Source organism: Syngnathus acus, chromosome 8, assembly GCF_901709675.1.
Source record: "Syngnathus acus chromosome 8, fSynAcu1.2, whole genome shotgun sequence".
NCBI lineage: Eukaryota > Metazoa > Chordata > Actinopteri > Syngnathiformes > Syngnathidae > Syngnathus > Syngnathus acus.
This window is the reverse complement of record NC_051093.1, coordinates 5533811-5553279: the sequence shown is the minus strand read 5'-3', so window position 1 is coordinate 5553279 and position 19469 is coordinate 5533811. Positions and strand designations below refer to the sequence as shown.

Below are 19469 nucleotides of genomic sequence, written 5' to 3'. Positions count from 1 at the left end.
GGGGCCCCCAGATGCAACTCACCACTGCACAGTAGGACGTGGCTGAACAGCCAAAATTATAGCCCAAAGAAATAAATAAGATGTTGAGTTCATGCAACTCTGCTGACTCACCATGCCAGTTACACAAAAATACATTTTCACGTGTACACTCAATGTACTGAACTATACTGTACAGATGATCTATGCTTTTGTTCTCCCCCCCCCCTGCAGACCACTCACCCTCCTTCTCTCGCTCTGTCTGTATTTCAGGTGGCCAATCCTCCAAAGAGTTGTTACCTTGGAAACGCCACCCTATGTATTTATAGAGCGCCACAGTGCGAAAAGAGAGCGGCGGGCAGAGTGCTGCTGAGGGTCCTTTTCAGCAGGTACAGTGCTAGGCCTCTCTCTCAAACATGACAATTGTAGGACAGTACACATCACTCCGGATCAATTTGACCACCGACGAGAATCCGAATTAATCCGACAAGATATGCAGCGTCACACTCTGCTTCCCTTGCGTGACCTTTCGGGGTGGGGATCTTTCTGTGAGATGTCACAAATATTCATTCCACAGCACATTCCCAAAATGTCTTGAGATCAAACAGCAGCCATTTCTGTCAATGTTAAGAGTTGCTGGATAGCGTGCACGGTGACTTGCATTTGTTTGGCTTGCAGAAAAGCACAGAAGGTGCTCAGCGCCGTGCCTTGTCCTTAACACCCACACACACGCACGCACACACACTAACATACACGCTCACACGATGTGCGGAGTCAGTGAGTCCACGATTGGCCATAACGCATTATAAAGGCAAGTCCTCTCCAGCCGTTCACGTAGCCATGGCAACACAGGCCTTAGCAGGTGATTGGCAGTGGACTGAGGCCTTTTTGGTTTCGCGACATGGCAGAAATGTATTGTCGTCGTGGAGTAAATGCTGTTTTGTTAGTTGTCACTAAAACACCCTCTCACCCTCTTTTTTTTTTTTTCCCCCCACCCTCTCAGTTAACGCTTGCTTTGACTCCTTATCTCCTCTGGGAGGTTCAAACTGCTACAACGCACACGCATGCCTAGGAGAAGAAAATAAACAGGCATAAAGCAGCATGCAATTTCATGGCAGTTATATTATCTAAAGTGCATGCTGGGAAATAAAATTGCACTTTTAACGGCCAGCATGCAATATGCACCATTTAAGAGCGACAGTGAGTGTTGAGCATTCTTTGAGTTTGATCACGATTGTGTATTCTATTCAATTTATTTCATATCTGTATGGTTTAAATATTGGTTTCAATTTTTGCTTTCAATACTGTATCGTTGCCGTGAGCTCCCACAGAAACAATTGCGACCCGCTTTTTATTTACCGTACACACGAGGCCTAATTTTTTTAATAAAGCGCTGTACATGCCTGGCTGATTATTATTTATTTGACATTCTTTGCAATAAAATCTAAAGTACATTTTCACCAGAGCCACTAGATAAAGCTGCGTGTGTTTGGTGTTTGCTTACTTTACATCCCATGAAATGGACCGATAAAAAGCGCCTCAGCTGGGGAGTGAGGCAACCAAAGGCTGGAAATACAGCAACATTTTGTTCTTGTTAGCCACCTAATTATGAAGTTAATCATGTTTTATCGCAGAGAGATGTTCATTGCCGGGCTGCGTTTGCTCATGACCCACGGGAATGCTCGCTAGCTGCGCCCTTAAGGGTTATTGCTGCTAATTTATGCTCGATACATCTCAAGTTAAACACAAGTCAGTGAATGCAACAATTTAATGCAACAACTATCATTGCAGGGATGTTTTGGCTTGGCCTACTTTTTGGAGGAGCGTCCCTGCAGACTGGATGGAAGGTGCCTATGGACCAGCTGGACGTGCTGGACAAACTGGTATGTGTTGTGTAATTGATGCGCGGCGTGAGCATCCATTATTCATCCGTTCTGGTCGTGAATCGGCTCGCATCCGCTTCTATCTTTCCATCTTCTGACATTTCACTTTTTCCTCTTCCTCGGTCGCCGGTTATTACCTTCAACGGTGTGCGGCAAACAAACAAAATAGGTGATGCGCATTTATTATTGTTTATTGTTATTTACCAACGGTTTCACAGCAGTTGACACTTGTAGCTTATAGACAACCCCTGCTGTTTCATAAAATACATTTTTACAACAATAAAAAATGCAAAAATGTATATTTAGGTACAGCCTTGATGTGATGCGGAATATTTCCGTCAGTTCCTTTTAAACAGAACTCATTGAGGTAGCATATTTCAGTGACTTTGCGCAGTCTCACAGTATTATCGGTCAACATGTGCTGCTCCACTGTTTGTGTTCGAATATCCATTGTTGTTTCCGAAATCAAACTGACGAACGATGCTAACTGTTTTGGGTTATTAGCATCAAGCTAAACAGACTCTATCATGAGGCAAAACTCTTCAAATGCAATTTTTTTTTTCGCTTTAGTCTGACAGTCAGCTTCAACTGGGAGTGTAATTAAACAGCTTTAAGTCACTTTGTTCAGTTCTTGCCAAAGTACAGCTTATTGAGAAGTGAGTCAGCGCCCACGTCTGGTGTGATGAATAACTGAGAGTTGGTTGTTTAACTTGACACCCACATGCCACCGTCCTGGTGTTCACCATTCATGCAGGAAGGCTTTGATATTACTTCCAAAGGCGGTGGAATTGCCTTTGTGTCATTTTATTTGTTTCAAAATGCTGATGTAGCATTTGCCACACTTGGATTATATTGAATCATAATAACCGAGTGATTGCTTGCGAACGTGCACCTCCACTGGTTGCCATGCCGATTCAGCGCCACATCTCTCTCGGTTCCCCGACACAGCCTCGTTCATTACTTGGTGTTGTCGTCTTTATATTATAAGCAACCATCCCCTGTGTTGTACCCAGATTTTGGTGTGTCGCCTTTGCCCGCTGTCAGCATCTTCATTTTTGCCCACCCTGCCTTTGAGCTCGTCATGTATTGGCGCCTCATATCATGGCGCCTGTGTCTTTAAGAGAGAAAGTACAATGTTTAATGTGGAAGCGGAGGGGAGCCAGTGAGAGAGGAACGTGTGAATTTATCAACATTTGTGCTTCCTTTCGCAAGCTGTGTGCCGAGGCTCTGTGCACCGGCATGCACCCTCTCCCAAGAATTCTGAAGAGCACGCCCCCTCCCTCTCTCTCTTGCTCTCTCGCGCTCTCTCTCTCTTACTCACTTCCCCCCCCACCCTATCCCCACCTCCCACCCGGGCGCTCCCTTACACACACCCATACACACACACACGCACGCACACACACATTCACACACATGCACACACATTCACACGCACACACACACTGCTGTCGGGGAGCGCCGCCGCTGGACCGCGGCCATCTCGGCAAAGGGAAAGGGAGTCCGAGCGAGGGCGAAGGGACAAAAGGGGAAGGAAGCGGGAGTGGAGCGACTGGAAGCAGGATCCCGGCCGGCGCGAGGTGAAGCCGCGACCTTTACGTGGAGCAAAAAAGGAGGCGGCAACAAGGAAAGGGGAAACGCGATCACTGTCACGGCTGCAGTGCTCCTTGACGCAGCATGGGCAATGCACCATCCCAAGGCATGTCAAACCCTCTGCTTTTTATTTGATGTGTGTGTGCGTGGTGTGCGATTCAACCTGCTGACTGTCACACTGTTTAAGATGGGGGGCAGGGCCGCGCCGGAGGAGAGCGATGCTGGATGCAGGTGGTGCGGGTGAAGCTCAGCTTGGGTTAGAGGTGCTTGGGTTGAGGAAGGGGGGGGGTTGTTGAGCACAATGTGGTTGGAAGCAGGTGGTGCTTGTGTGTGTGCAGGTGTGTTTGACCAGAAAAAGCTTTACGGGAGCGGTTCTTTATAAGGTGGTGAGAGGAAAGACGGCCAAAGCCGAAGAGTCATAGTGTGATTAAGGAGACTTTTTCTCCAGAGGCGAAGGCTATTTTATAATGTCCAGGTCAACCTTCATTCCTTCTATCATCCAGTACTTTTTTTTTTATTCTCAGTCAGGGGCACGCTGTAGGTGTTCCAATGACAAAATTAAATCGAAGGTCGCAGTGAGCCTTAATGAGGATGCCGATAGTCCGAATGGTTGCGGTTTGTAGTAGATGAAGCCAAAAAGGATGGAACAATAATTTATGCGGTTAAAACAATCATGTAGTTTGGGCTTTTGCTATATGCTAATGATAATTTAGCACCCATTTTGGGCTGCTATAACCCTTTTAATAATGGACTAAACAAACTGCAGCAACACATGTAGACAGACAATATGACCTCACTGTCATGTATTTTTGATCCCCTGCAAAGAATGATTAATATTAGTGCCGTACTGATGTTTCCAACAAATTTGGATGATGTAGTAGAATTGAAGATCGCTTTTTGTGGGCAGTTCTGGTAGCCTTGTTTTTTTTGTTGCTCCGCTTTACACTTTTGGCAGTGCATGAACAGAGTTGTCGCATGATGTAGTCATATTGGCCATTAAGCGGATTTATGACGTTTTCATTGGGCGCCACGCGCTCGGCGGTTCAACCATTTAGTGCTGATCCAAATTAGGATTGCTCGGCCATTCTCCTTTCATTGGGGTCCATTCAAGGACACACAGAGAGGGGGGAAAAGCACGGAGGGGTGCGTGGGGGTGTGTGTGAAAGTGAACAACAACTGGCACACTGCGTGAGGATTCAAAGACTTCATCCTCAACCATCATTTAGGCGGACAGTTGAGTGGGCCCGGAGGGGAGGAGCTGATCGGACTGAAAGGAAGTTTAAAAGAACGTGAAAACAAGAAAGGCTAGGACGAGCCGAGCGGCGCGGAGACGCCGAGGGTCTCATCGGTGGCGGCGTGCCGGAATAAGGTCATCATTTAGAAGGCTCGTAAGTGCTCAACAGCCCCTAAAATCTTTTATTTCGCCTCAGCGAGGGAAATACTACATTTTTGCTTCTGTCTCATTCGGGAGCTTAGCGGGGTCACGTTCAGGTGACGGCCGACTTAAGCGTGTTTAGACCTTTTGCACTCTGCAGTTTATTTGATTTCATGCTTTATTACGCTAAAGCCTTGTGTCTGTCACAACAGATTTGGCGCCTCTGCGCTTTATTTGGGAACAGCTCAGAGCCTAAATGTTCTAAAACGTGTCATGTTGTGCCTGAACATTCTCATACAGCAAGCAACATTTGACCCATTTTTGAAGACACCCTGGGTCAAACAATACGATAATCCCGATCCACAACTTTCAAGCACCATCGCCACTGGTGGCAATTAAGCGCAATTAGTTGAACATGGCTAATCTTCCGCGAGGCGCCGCCGGAGCAAGCCGGGTTTCGAACGGCCGACGGAAGTAAGCCCATTATACGTCACGCTACCAGGCTCGAGCGAGGGAATAGCGGAAAAGCCGAGCGGAGCGTTAAAAGCCAACGACGGCTCACGCTGGCGACGATGATGCTATTGTCCACACATGACTGATCTGGCTAACCTTCATGTTCATCGCCTTTTTAAATCTCTCTATCCCATCCCGCAGTGACACTTTTGGTTATAAAAAAAAGAAAGAAAAATTGTATTCATGTGTGGATATTGTTGCAGTCACATTCAATACCTTCGCACTAATAAACGCGTGATTCAATTAACGCCGCCTTGAAAGTGTCCCCCTAAATTTGAAAACGTACTGCTTTTAACGGCACTATTATTTTATGTTGTCCAAACAATGTAATCAATCCCGCCAAATCAACCGAAACTGGGATTTACTAGCGATTCTCCCATTTATTGCACTTTTAATTACAAACACTGTTTCGCAAGCGCACCAGTTTGCATCTTCATCAGTTACCCTTCACTTTGCCTGAGGACATTCTTAAATCCCACTTTTTTTTCTCTTCTGCTTTTCCTTCTTTTCCTCGGCCAAGTGTGCTCCGATGTTTATCCAGCGCGCATAAGCAGCAAAGCTTTATTTTCAAGACTGATGATCACAAGTCGACTGCCATCAGCGTGTTTTCGCTTATTGGCCGTCGCGCACCTGCTCCTTCTCAATGCACAAAGAAACCGCCAGCTCTGCCTTGTGATTGGCTGGCGATGATGCAATGTTTCACGGCAGGCGTCGGCAGCCAGTCGCTCTCTTGTTTTCGGGGCATGTCAGATAGTAATTGACCCTTTTGGGAGCAGCGTTGTGAGATGAAATCTGATAGTCATGCGCACATGAATAAGACATATTCGGTTGGCTCGTGGAGTAACATTTCGGTTTATGCCCGCCGTAGCTTCTTTTTTTTTTTTTTGACACACGTCCAAGACGCCTAATGAACATACAGCGCCTGTAGTCTCAAGCTTGTTAATCATTCAATAGTTTTTATCCTCCATTCATTTTCTTCACCTCTGTATGCGCGGAGTGATGACAGAAAAATAATGCAATAATTAGAGCACTTGTCATTACTGTTGCGTCATCACTATGGCCGTTTGTTAGCAGCTTTTTGTTGTCAGCGGCGAATGTGTCATTAAGCATCAAGCGTCAAGTCAAAGCAATTTCTTCTTATTTATTACAGTCATTATAAACCAGGTTTGACGTGAAATTCAAATTTTTTTTTAATGGACTTTGACAAATTGACCTCCACCATATGCGGACTGAATTTGTAAAGCTCGGTTGCATTAGTTAACACACCTTTCGTGTTGACGTTTGGCAGATTTCTAGTGATGCTGAGGTTACGGGTCAATATATGGACGGAAGAGACCAAGCTCATGCTAGGCTGCCAAAATGGCAGCGCCGTCTTTTAAATGGCAAACTGAGAATATTGATTGCCAGATTGTGATCTAAAAATAAAGCTTGTCATTTTCTTGTAATATCGTCCCCCCCTCCGTTACTGTGCGGTCTTCCGCTTCTGACGTTATGTCACGCTGGTTTTCCTCACCTGGTCGAGAACTACTTCCTGGTCTCTGTGCTTCCGCCCAAAATTGCGCCGAGCAAGGGAATCGTGAGCGCTCGCTAAGAGAACAAAGAGCGATGAGCCAAGCGGCACTTTTGGAGGAAATGAGCTTGCGACGTTAGCGAGGCGCTGGCACAAGTGTTAATAGTCGCCCACCCACCCACCCCCCTTGCGATGGTTCCCTCCTACGTTCTACCTCTTATCAACTCTGATTTTCATTCCCCAGATGCTCTGGCAGGAATATCAAACAGGCGGAACAGGCGCTGATGATTCGGGGCCCAGATTAGCCTCCTTCTGTTTCCAACTGGATCCAACTTCTCACTTATTGCATTCTGGTTCTACACTGGTCCACCTCGCCTCGTTCTCTCGATTGTCTCGCTCGATTCATCCGTAACCTGAAATCCCCAAAGTGACGCTGATGAAGAATCACTTTACAAATCTTCCTTCCCGTTGTCTCAACTGCCTTTGGGCTAGAGAGAGAATTTAGATTTTCATTCTGTATCCCTGTTAGCTTTTAAACCAGCACTGTGTTTCTTTTTTTATGTGCTTTCCGTTCTCCAGATCAATATTTGAGTGAGTTCACGCTAAGTCTCTGCAGCAAAGCTTTGCAAGAACCTGCTCACAGTTCAGGTTTGATTAGTAAGGTTACGTTTGTTGGCTGATTTGTTGGGAGCAGGTGGATAAATATTAAAATCCCAAAATATTAAAACCAATGTAGGGTTGAAGATGAACAAGGAATGTATTGGTACTCAGTGCAGTTTAAATCAGGCACTTCGACCTGCACAGTAAATCTAGCCAAAGGAAAGACAAGAAACAAAAATCCATATTTTGCTAGTCGGGCATCTTATTAACACCTAAAAAAAAAATCCATGTCGTTTTTGCAAAGTGGTGAAGCAGTCTAGGACTTTCAACACAGCCTTCCAGTTGATCAGGCGCAACATCGCATGCGAAGTCGGCAGCCGCGCCCGACCCAACTGCCACAAACTATCAGGGCAGTGACTATGAAAAGGTCACATCCTTCTTCCTCGCCCCCCTTGAGACCGACCTGTTCTCTTTTTAGTTCATCCAGCGCTCGATGCCTCATCATCGATCAGCCGGCTCGCGTTCATCTCCTCAGTCCGATGTGTTAATGGCAAAAGCATGGCTCTCACGCCTGTGTGTGGCATTGACATTTTTTTGAAACATTGCCAAGGAGCATGAAAAAAGAAGAAATATTATCTTCCGCTGAGATTTTCTCAGGGCTGTAAAAGAATTCGCATTTTCTTGTATCTGTTTTGAGTGAGGCTGGAACAGATTAATAGCATTTCCATTCATTTCAATAGGGAAAGGTAATTTGAGATACACGGCGGCTTGCAATTCTTTCATGGCTATACGATTTAATCATTCGCCGGTCTTTTCCTCAGCCGCTTCAGCTCGACCTCTTCTATTCAATGGCAGGAGGTAATCACAACCAAGCTGCAAGGATCTTTGAAGGTCGTCACAATACGCTGATATTCCCTTTTCCGGTTCTTGTTCCTTCCCTTGTGTGGCTTTATGCAAAGGCATCCATGCGCCGGCGCCCAACAATGAACAAATTTCATGTTCACACCTTCAGCCTTCCTCCGAGCTGAAAGGAGGGCGGCCGCCATGATCCCGCGGACGAACCAGTGGGTGTCTACGACAATAGCGGAACATCGTGTTTGTTATTCCGTCCGTTGTTGCCGCGTCTGTATTCGCCATCTGTCTCCTCCTCAATATCTGACGTGTTCATTTGGAGAGAACATAATGGCACAAAAGCTTGGCTGTACTGAGGTCGAGGAGACTTCCATGAGATATGTTTTCGCTAGAACAAAGAATGGAACGACCGTCCGGCGAAAGCCAAAGAATTCTTTGAGCTTCTTCTTGGTACCGATAATGACGTATAATATCTCGGGCGGGATGGAAGATGGAAATATAGCATCCAGTGTGTTTAATGCTCCCTGACAAGTGGATCGCTGCATTAGCGGCAGCGCTTGTTTATGGAATTGCCTCACGGCGTTGCAAACACTCATTGCATGTAGCCCGCCTGAGATAAACGGCCGCGATGGGTCTGACGGGGGAAGAGGGGGCGGGGTGCAAGTCTGTCAGGAACGGGAGAGAGGCCTGACACATCGGAGAGAAAAATAATCTGCCGCCCGAAGATGGTGATTTGGTTGCAGGCTACAATCAGCGCATGTTTGGATGTTTTGCTTTCCTTGACGCAATATCAGGATGGACGCGCTGTTTGATTGACTAAACTTTGTCACACACGTGTCACATGCTAAGGCGCTAGCTCCCCTTCTGCCGTTACTAGGAAACAGGAGTCGTGTGGAAATACGGGAGAGTAAGCGGACCGGTGGAGAGGTGTAACACGATTACGCCCAGCCGCCCTCTGGGGGTTCAAATCTCAAATAAACGTTTGACACCGAATACATTTTCGAGTCGTCGGTGGCTTTTTGACTCCTGTCGCTTCTCTCGGTGGCTCATTTTTATTTCTTGCCACCCTGAATCTCAACTTCAAATACTCACAGCATTTTGCATTCCCTTTTGTGTTTTTAGTGGCGTACTAGTTTAGTTTTCGACGCGTAACGAATGACTCGACTGTTGTTTGCTTCCTCGTGTTTGATGTTCAGTTATGAAATATTTTGAACATTGTTGCTTTGGCTCATCCAGCCATTTGTTTTTAGTTAGGGACACAACCAAGTTCACGCTGGCAAATCCCCAATGAATCGTTACGCTCCACCACTTAGACGCTCATCGTCGCATAATCACTATTTAGCGTCTAATAAATGTAAGTGGCTGCCGGCCCGGGCGAGTCTAACACAAATTGACACGAGCGCCGCAGCTCGCCGAGTCGCCATCGACTGTCCTGATCTGTGTCACAGCTCGCCGCGTTCTATGATGTCGCACAATCGATGGGGGACACAAAAGTCAACACGCCCTCGTTACTCTCGTGCGTCGGGATTTTAAAAACTTTTTACATCAAGTATTGACTCGAAAATGATTAAATAATCATAACTATGATGAAAATACAGTAGCATAGCGGGCCTTTGTGTTCATCATAAAACACTGTACTGTGGAGACAAAAAAAATTCAAACATTGATTTTTGCTGCAATACCTTTCAGATTCAGTGCTCTGGCATCTCCACGGAACATGAGCCAAGGTTATAAAAGTAAGAAAGGTAGCGAGAGTTGTCGATTCATTTGTAGTTGCTTGTTTACACCCTGGGCTCTTATGTGCACAGCATACAAATGTGAGTTCAATTTGAGTCTGCTTCTAAACTGCATTATGTGTTTTTGTGTGTTGTTGGTGTTTACGCACTGTTTTTGTGTGGCAATGACAGCTGCTACCTTTAAAAAAAAAAAAAAAGATTTGTTGTTGCATGCAAATGAGATGCCCGCCAGAGTGAGCGCCTGGAGAACTGATGTGCCCAACTCTTCGGCTTTGCGATTCCTCTCCCCTTCTCCTATCGATCCGTGTCGCCGGGTGACATTTGCACCACTGAAGGCGATCGAGTGTGCAGATTAATCACATGTAATTGTTTGGCGTGGCGCGTTAAACAAAGGGAACATCATTCTTTTCTTTTTAACTTTCTGCCTTTTCAAAGTGCTCCTGCTGAACATCCTTCCAGCGTTGTCTGGCTTCCGGTGAGCATCACATTACGGATCATTTCTGCCGTGACAGCACAGACTGACTCGGCATTAAAGTCATAATTAACCTCCTGAACTTGAATTAATATCATCGCGGCCCAGCTCGCCCCGCGGACCACTCGGGTGTCCGGGGGTCACTACCTGCTGACTCTGTTGTAAATGAATGCTGATACCTTAGGCCATGACACTCCAATCTCATTTGCTCCTTTCCGCAAGTCAATGTGACTGACCGGAATTCATCCAGGACAACGTTTAATCAAATATAACTGACTGAAGTTCATGAAGGCCGGTTTTTGATAAATGTGATCGACTGGAGTCGACGCATGTAATCAAATCCACCTGTGTGGGGTTAATATAAATGTACAGGTTAGGAAAAGCGATGGATTGATGGATGGAGAGCATCCAGGCTAGTGTTTAGCGTGATTGACATGTTCCCGCTTCTTTGTGTCTTTGCACCTGCATCATTCAGGCGCCATCCTCAAATGACGCAACCCGCTTGTGTGGCTTTAGTCGGCACGAAACTCCTCCATATGCTCTCGAGCTTCGGAAGCGTGTGCCCGCATGTTATCTTAGCGATGCGGAGGCGTAATCTGGTTGAAGATTTGACAGTCGCCGCCTCGTATTTTAGCCGTCTTGAGCCGAGCGCGGTGGTTATCGCCGTCTGCGGCGATCGGCGATCAAATTCTTTATGTCTTGTGACAGCCGGGCGGTGAGGCAACATCACGAGGCCTGCATTTTCTGTCATGTTTGATGTTTTTCACTTACCGTCACTGTAACATTTTTTCGGGGTGTGGAAGAAATGGAATTTCTTTGCAAGTTCACTTTGTGTTACCCTCCATTTTGTTGATTCATAGTTTTTGGTTATTCATTTGATAATAATAATAATAATAATGGTAAATTATAAATAATAATCTCATGTACATTTTAATTAATAAATTGTATTTATTTTTGTTCAACAAGTTAATTTATAACCCAATCCATCGTATTTAATAATATAGCCAAATTAAAAATGTACAGTATATTTTTAAAACATAAATGAATCACAATATTGAAATATATTATACAAAATTATATAAATGTGTCTGACATTTTTAATGTTTTTAATTATTTAAAAATAATAGCATCAATATAATCATAAAAAATGTTTTGGATTAAAAATCTTCGTATTTCATCTCAATCTTTTTTCTAAGTTGCTGCGCGTTGAGTGTTTTAGCGCTGTCAGCTAACCAATCAGGCAGCAGCACCCTCCTCCTCCTCTGGTGACTTTTGCCATCATTATTCCTCCACTCCAAACTCAAATAGGCCACTATAGTTTTTGTGTCTCTGTGTTTCTTTGGACATTTTCAGTCAATTAGTCTCAGCACTCCTCTTTCCAGCCTGCCGTGCTTCTCTCGCTCTCTCTTTCTCTCTTCATCCGAGGGCTCGACTTAGCATAATCAAACACTTGTGTGCTTGCTGCCTGTGCGTACACAATCCCCAGGCCCTTTGCTATTAGATGAACAGATTAGAGAAGTAGCTTGATGTCATGAAAAACGCTTGTTTGCTGGAATGAAGGACGCGTGATCAGGTGCAGTGTTGTTCTCACAAATAGCGGACAGCGTCGTTGTAGACTATGACGCTCGGCCAGTCCTTTCATCACTGGCACCTTTTCACACAGCGACATGTCGGAAAGTGGAAGTGCATCTGCCGCCTGGAGCTCTTGCGTCCAGAGGTTGAATGCAAGTAAAGAGCAAGCGATGCCATTAAAGGAGGCCCGCTTTTGTATATGCTCAATGTTCTATGTAGGCTACTTTCCCATCTCGGCAGAACCGTCCTGGCATTCTGCAGGCGGGTAGTAACAGTGAACAGTACGGATATAGGAGATTGATTTTTTTTTTTGAGGAGGGGATGTTTGGGGAGGACTACCAGGTGTTCCTGCCTGATGTTGGTCAGGTGTTGATGTTGGGATGCAAGGATGCTGCCGACGGAGGTAAGCAGTGTCCAGTTACATTTTGCAAACGGCCATCTGGCCCAGTCTAGCCTGCAGGATAGCAATTTTGAGCCGCTTCCAAAAAAATGCTTGTTTTTGTGTGTGTTGCTATTATAGGGTTTTTGATTTTTTTTTTGCAAAATCGAGATCAAATAAATAAGCGGTGAGTTTTGTTGTCGGAAATCATTGAATGCTCATGCGGCTGAATTTTATGTCTGAGTCATTATCGGAGTATGTCTGAAAATTCTTTTTAGGGTCTATAATAATGACCTAAAAATAAAATCTGGAAAAAAAAATGTGAAAAGCTTGTCAAACCTGCCGATTTTAACGATAATGGATGATTTTCTGTGTGACGTGTCAAACTAGTGGCGTTTTCATCCTGACGCTATCTAGAACTACATTGTGGTCATTTACAGTATTGCCATTGCCATGTCAACAAATGATTTTCCGTTCAAATCATCGACTCGAGTAGAGGCCTCTCAGTCCCTCCGTGCTGTCGAGCCCATTTGATGCATTCCAAGGTTAATTTGAGGCTTGAGTAATGACAAGAAACTGCAAAAAAAAAAAACAGAGTGCTTATTGGCAAAAAGGGAAGCGGGCAAGGCATCGACGCGTTTGCTCCCTCCGCCTTTTTAAAGTCGCTTCCGAGAGGACGGGGGCAGACAGTGTGGCCAATTAGCCGGCTCCACTGAAGTGAACACGCTCTCTCTTTGAAGTGCACGGACATCCATACTGCCAATGTGCAAGAAAAATGAGCATTGATTGTGGAGTGAACATTCGTATCACTCACCCACCATATCAATAATAACTCTCTGATGGAAGGGGAACAGCAAAATTGACATTGACTCCGCCATCTTCTCCCGTCTTTCAATCTCTGATCGGTCTTTAATCCTTTAGAATTACGGATAGTTATGACTGGCATCTCGGCGGTGGTACAATCCAACACGTTTAATTAGTTTTGGTGATTTGGTATTCTTTGAACACAAAAGGTGCAGCAACGCAATACAACAGTACTCACCGTCATATCTTCTTTATCCTCTGCAACGATCTGAAAGGAGTTGACTCTGTCTTAAGGCCAAGGTTGTCTCCATACATCCAAAATGTGAGTCAATTTGCCACCTTTGCGTTTGAGATATTTCAGGAACTATTGGTTTCAGCAAGGATTCCCCCAAGAGTGCTTTTCTCACTTTCACTACCGCATTTCAATGACTTTGAGGACTTTTATGTGAGAAGAAAAAAAAAAAGACCAACCTTGAAGTAACAAAAAGCATTGTCAGACATTACCCGAGCCAGGATTCATTTTCGAATAATCACTGACGAGTTAAGTCAACAAAGATTTCCGCTCATTGCCAATCATTCCTCGCCTGACAGACAGGATGACATCACTTTGTTCAGGGAAATGAAATGTGCTGTTTGGCTGCAGAAGGGATAGCAATGGAAGGATTTAAGGAGCGTATGCATGATGGAGATAAGCGACAGATAGACAGCCAGCCGGGCACCCGTCCTCCGCCGCACGCTAGCTGCCGCCAAAACGGCGACACCACGCTACGCTTGCGCTGTCAGGCAAGGACTCGTGAAGGTCACAGGAAGAGCGCTACCTTGCCGAGCGTTCAAGCTGAGCATAAAATTGGCTAACTTTCCCTGCTTGGGATGATATTTTAGCTTGTGTCCTCCATCCTTAATAGCCCGCACTTTACTTGATGTATAACTTGATCCCGTATGTACATAATCATATCTGGTTTTGATATATTGCGATGCTGTGTGCGCCACCGGGGAAGGTTTTGAAGGTGGACAATGGAGGTCACAGATGTTTTTTTTTTTAGTGGTCTAATTTTTTGGTGCTTTTGAGCAATACGCTACTTTGACCATGTGGTCTAAATCCAGCCAAAGTCTTCATTTGCATAACTCCAAAAGTGTGATCAATGTTCAGCAAACTGGCTGAATTGCAATACCCTGAACAGAGAAGAAACTATCCCACTTTTTTAATCAAACTACTTTCCTAAAACTTTCCCTGGGAACTACTAGATGTGGACATGGCTTCCCGGGGCTTCTCGCTGATTTTTAATCAGAATTTAGAATTTGGCACAAGACCGGTTTTCATCTGGCACACATGGCAGTAAGCAAATTAACTTTGTCTCCTCCCAAGGCTTCTGTTCTGCGGCGCTGGCCATGAATAAGTCAGCACCCAATGGTGCCTTGGCCTAATGAGCTGCTTTGCATCGCACCACCGTCAGCCCTTTTTCTCCCCCCCCCGAGGCGACGACCGCCTTAAAGTCGCTGCCAATGCCGTGCCCTTGACATCGCTCCTACATGGTCCGACTCGTCCGGGACCTAAGTGCCTCTGATGAGTGAGGATCTGTCTCACGGGTGAATGGCTGAGCACTTGGTGAATCTGGGTCAAACCTTACATGACGGACAGCCAGCCATTGTCACCACTCAGACACCTAAAAAGGTCGAGCTGTAATGTCCTCAGAGGGTAGGGACCGTTTCGTGATGGACCGGGACTCTCCTCTCGTGAGGCTCTCACTCCTTTTGACACGTCTCTCCTCGCCCGTAATCCTCGAGACACCGAGCGTAGGTGTGCTAAGATCTTGAGTTTTTCTCAGACAGACGGATCAAGGTCGCCTTCGGGCCCACTAAGTGCAGGCTCCCCGTTCGTCTGAAATCTTCCGCTATCAGCTTCAACACGACGCGTGTCTGATTCGCCACTCGGGTTCTTCTTAACACGATGTCGGGTTGACAAGGCCACGCGCTCAACTCTATTTCCAGATTGTCAACTTACGACACGGGTAAGTCTTGCTTCTTACCAATCTTCCCTTTTTATGGGAGTTCTCTCTCCCCGTCCTTGAGTTCCTTCACTTTTGAAGTCATTAGAATTCCTCTCACTTTCTTCTGCGATCACATCGAAGAGATAAGTAAAGGAAATGTCACGGGTTCTTCAGGAACCGTTTCTCTCCCGTGAACATCTCAGCTGATCAGGATTCAGCCAGTGTCATAGAGGAACCTTGTAGACAGCTGAATTTGGAGGTCAAACATGACAAAGACCAAGCCGCCATGCTTTTTGTGATTGACACACTATAGGGTGATTCGTCCCCAAGAGTGAGGCTGATTACCTTGATTCCAGCTTTAGACCGAGGGTTTAACGTGAAAGGCAACGAGTTCCTCTTGTAACTGCCAGGCTTACACTTATAAATCCACACCTTCTCCCCTGACACGAGCCGGGATTACCTGCTCCGAACAGGAGGAGTTCCTTTTCTCCGCTGACGAGCATGTTGTGTGATTCTAAAACTAACATGCCACGAGAATCAAGATCAACATCACAACAGATTGCGATGCTCGTCGACAGTTTCATTTTTGTTTCCACCTGTCAACCAGTTTGAACTTAAATGTGATTTTGCGACGGATAAATCAGTTTTGTCTTGCCTTATGCCCGCCCCCGATTGGATGTTATTAAACCCTCTATTAAACACAAACTACCGCTCACTCTCTCCATCTCATTACTGCTGCTATTTTAACTCACCGTTTGATAAATAAGTCTCAAACTAGAGGCAATTAAATGGCTGATTTGTTGTTTCGTTGCCTACGTATTAGGAATTACCCGTGTCAGCCGCTGCGTGGGGACAAAGAAAGAACAGAAGCGTGCGTTTAACTCGCCACCAGTTTCATCCCTGTCAGCAGAAACCTATTTGTAATTTTCCTTTCAAGGACATTTGGATTTTTACTGATAAGGTTTGAGTAAAACGGTTTGAAATAAATACAATAAAATAAAAATAATAAAATAAAATAATGAAAAATAAATAAAATACTACAAAATAAAATAAACATTTCAGGGAGCTGAAGAATGACTATTTTGGGTATTATAACGAAGGAACAATAATGTCGTCAAAGTAATGGCCTTCATCGTGCAGAGGGACACCGGATTGATTGTTGAGGCCACAAGGCGATTCTCCAGAACCGATTGTGGATCAAATACTCTCTTTCTTGAGACCTGTCGGACCGTTGCATTGCTATCCTTCAAACCTGAACGAGTGTTGCGTCCTTCAGAGCTGAATGCCGATTTATGCGACAGGGCCAGCGGCTCTCCAGCAGCAGTCATTAAAAGGCTGCTGCTCTCTTTTATTCCTCTCCTCCATGAAAATCATTGACACTCATTTGGATGTGTTTCTCACCTTTGTGTGGCAAGATCTACATAATTGATGAATTCCAATGCGTCGCAGGGATTTTGCGACGGATTACAGACAAATGTCTTGTGAATTGGTAACTGAGTGAGCGAAAGGAGCCATCAAAGCTTAAATATCTTTAGAAGATATCGTGATATTTTAATTTAGGCAACATTTCCCTTATTCCAGTTCGTTAGTGTTGAGGACTGTCATTGTCCAGGGTCATTGTCAAGGACACAGGATTGCTGTCCGGACAGCTTCATTGAATTGCTGATGAATGTAAATCGCTAGTGTCAGTTGGGAAGCCCGATAGTGGATTTTACAGAGCGGTTCAAAGGAATCACCATTCAAGAATATCCTTTCGGATCAATCAAGTGATTCCAGACTGTTCGTTTAGCTGTTGAAAGGCAATAGGGATGGTCGAAGCAACGCCGGCTGTCATAGTGGAAGAAAAATCACAGCAAATAGTTTAAATAGTGGCTCTCATCAGGGCCCCTCGGCGGCGAATGATGGCTCGTCAGATTTTGGGTCATTTGTCACCCCGTGCGGCAGACTGGGGGTCCTGATCACATCAAGTTGAGTTATAGCAACCCCATAACCTTAGATTATTGTGCTGTGGGCTACAACGTCCCGTCGTGGGGTGAGAACAACGCAAGGGAGGAATGAAGACAAACATTTTGATCTCCTCTTTTGATTTTGCGGGTTGCTACCAGTTCACTCGGATGTTTCGTTTTGAACCTGACAACAGGGCGTCTTTCTGCGGTGGCTACGCTAGCTGTACGGCTAGCTATTCCCCAACCTCAAGGTGGTACTAGCATCCCCTGACTGGTTCTCCAAGGCATCAGAATAAGAAGTAGTAGTCCAAAAGGTCAGGCTTGTTTTTGCTGCGCTGTCACAAAAACCTCCCTCACCCGCTTTTGGGGATCACCCAGCTGAAGACTGTGGCGCAGAACGAATGGAGGCAGCATAAATTAGCGGCAATGCGGGAGCAATCGTAGGCACCCAGCTGGCTTTTCCCTGCCCCGTAGCTTGACATCAGTAGCGATTGCTCACCAAAGGGAAAGGTCACGGCCGACCTCCAAGGACGGCTTGCATCATTGGCCGCGTCCTGCTCGTTTCCTAGCCCCCCCAAGACCGCTGCAAGAGCGCATCTCGACCATTACGCTCACTGCTATGTCATAGAATGACAACCTACGTTAGAAAAGTGATGGCTGAATTCTTGGGAACGAAAGATTAGACAAATGAAAAGATGGGGGGGGGGAGTCTCTCTCTAGGAAAATGCTCTGAGCAAGGAGGACAGAAAGTAATGGCGGGAAAAAGGTGAAACGGCGGGCAAGTACAGAAGTCCCATAACGCAGCATGAACAGCAAACCCATAGGCGATATTTTACCGTTTGTGTTCCATAAGCAATCATGGCCTCTGATGGCACCATCATTTTTTATTTTTTGCTGATGTTGCATAAAGGCACATTAGATAGCTCGACGAGCAAGTCGGCTACCGGAAGCGCATACGTCGGAAGTGGAAACAAAAACAATCACACTTTTCTCCCTCTCCTGGAACACCAAGCAAAGCCGCAGAGATGCTAATGCAATTAAGACACACTTGCTTTGTACACAAATCTGAATAATTAAAAGGTGAAAGAGGACGCCCTGAGTCATTCATATCCCGTTTGTATTTATTTGTTGGAGGCAAATTGCCCGGCGGGTCCTGTGTTGCTTCTCTCTGATGCAAAATTTAGTGGACTCGCTGTTTATTCGTCCTTATGAGCCACTGACTCCCTGTGTTAGCATAGTGACACACACAAACACACTGCATAGACAATGCATGTGTGTGTGTGTGTGTGTGTGTGTGTGTGTGTTTGCATGCGGCGACTAAATCCGCGTGTGGCGCAGCTGTCAAACCCTAAGCGGCCATTGTTAACCTTGTGTCACTCAGCGTGCATCAGGTGAAATGTCCGCGGGGGGGCTGTCATCCCCTCTCTGCGCCCCTCCGAACACACACATACACACACATTAATTTATAATGACGAATGGTAATTGCCAAATCTTAACAACAGGATGAGATACCCCAGTGTCCTGTGATGAGCACTTTGGCCACTAGAGGCCACTGCTGCAGCTAGTTAATGAAATTAAAAGTCATCAAGACACTGGCATAATGAATCGCAAGTATTCTAAAATCATCATCAATTGACTTTAGAAAATGATGCAGCATTCTAATAATGTTGATTTTATACATTACAGTTTGTTATTAATTCTATTAATAGTGATTTTTTTTTTTCTTCCCTCCATGAAAGTTTTATCTTCATCTGGAAGCTGCAGGAAGCTCATCTTTCCCCCTCCCCAGCGGTCCTCCACGTGTATCTTCACCGCTTTGATGGGCGCTTTTTATTAGCTACGGCTAGCGAGATAGTAACTATCCCTGTAGGCTCCGGTTACACTTGCAGAGCGGCGGGAGAGTTCATAGATGGATAAAATTCAAATTAAAGACTCTCCTCTCGGGTTACAGCGAGAGAGAGAGCGTGGGATGGAGGGGAGCAGGCGTTTGGAAGATGGGCAAGGTTTGAAGCTCAAACTTTTAATGATATTTTTTGCCAGCTTGGATTCATGTGACTAATAACTCAGCCGGTGTTTTTTTTTTAATATGACTTTTTTTTTTGTTTTTGTGAAATAAATGACGAGTGGAGGACAGACAGGAGGTGCTTTGGCGACAAGAAAAGGTGCCTCGTCGGCCATGTTTGCTCGTAGTGGCGTGCGCTCAGATGGAAAGAATGCGTGAAATGGGGTGAGAGTGACACTGGAGGACCGAGAAAGGAAAGTGACATTGTTCA

At 45.5% G+C, this 19469-nt stretch overlaps 1 protein-coding gene across 2 annotated transcripts in view; it reads left to right on the top strand.

Moving 5' to 3' along the window:
* Positions 1 to 19469, top strand: part of si:ch211-278a6.1 (SRC kinase signaling inhibitor 1) — a 48895-nt gene that overhangs the window by 1840 nt on the left and 27586 nt on the right. The window contains exons 2-3 of one of the 2 annotated variants that reach the window (XM_037256682.1): positions 250 to 365; positions 1768 to 1859. In XM_037256682.1, the coding sequence (XP_037112577.1) occupies positions 1817 to 1859 (43 nt within the window). In that variant the 5' untranslated portion in view covers positions 250 to 365; positions 1768 to 1816. Of the gene's footprint in view, positions 1 to 249; positions 366 to 1767; positions 1860 to 2974; positions 3556 to 19469 lie in introns of those variants that run through there. The other variant, XM_037256681.1, reaches the window with a different exon arrangement.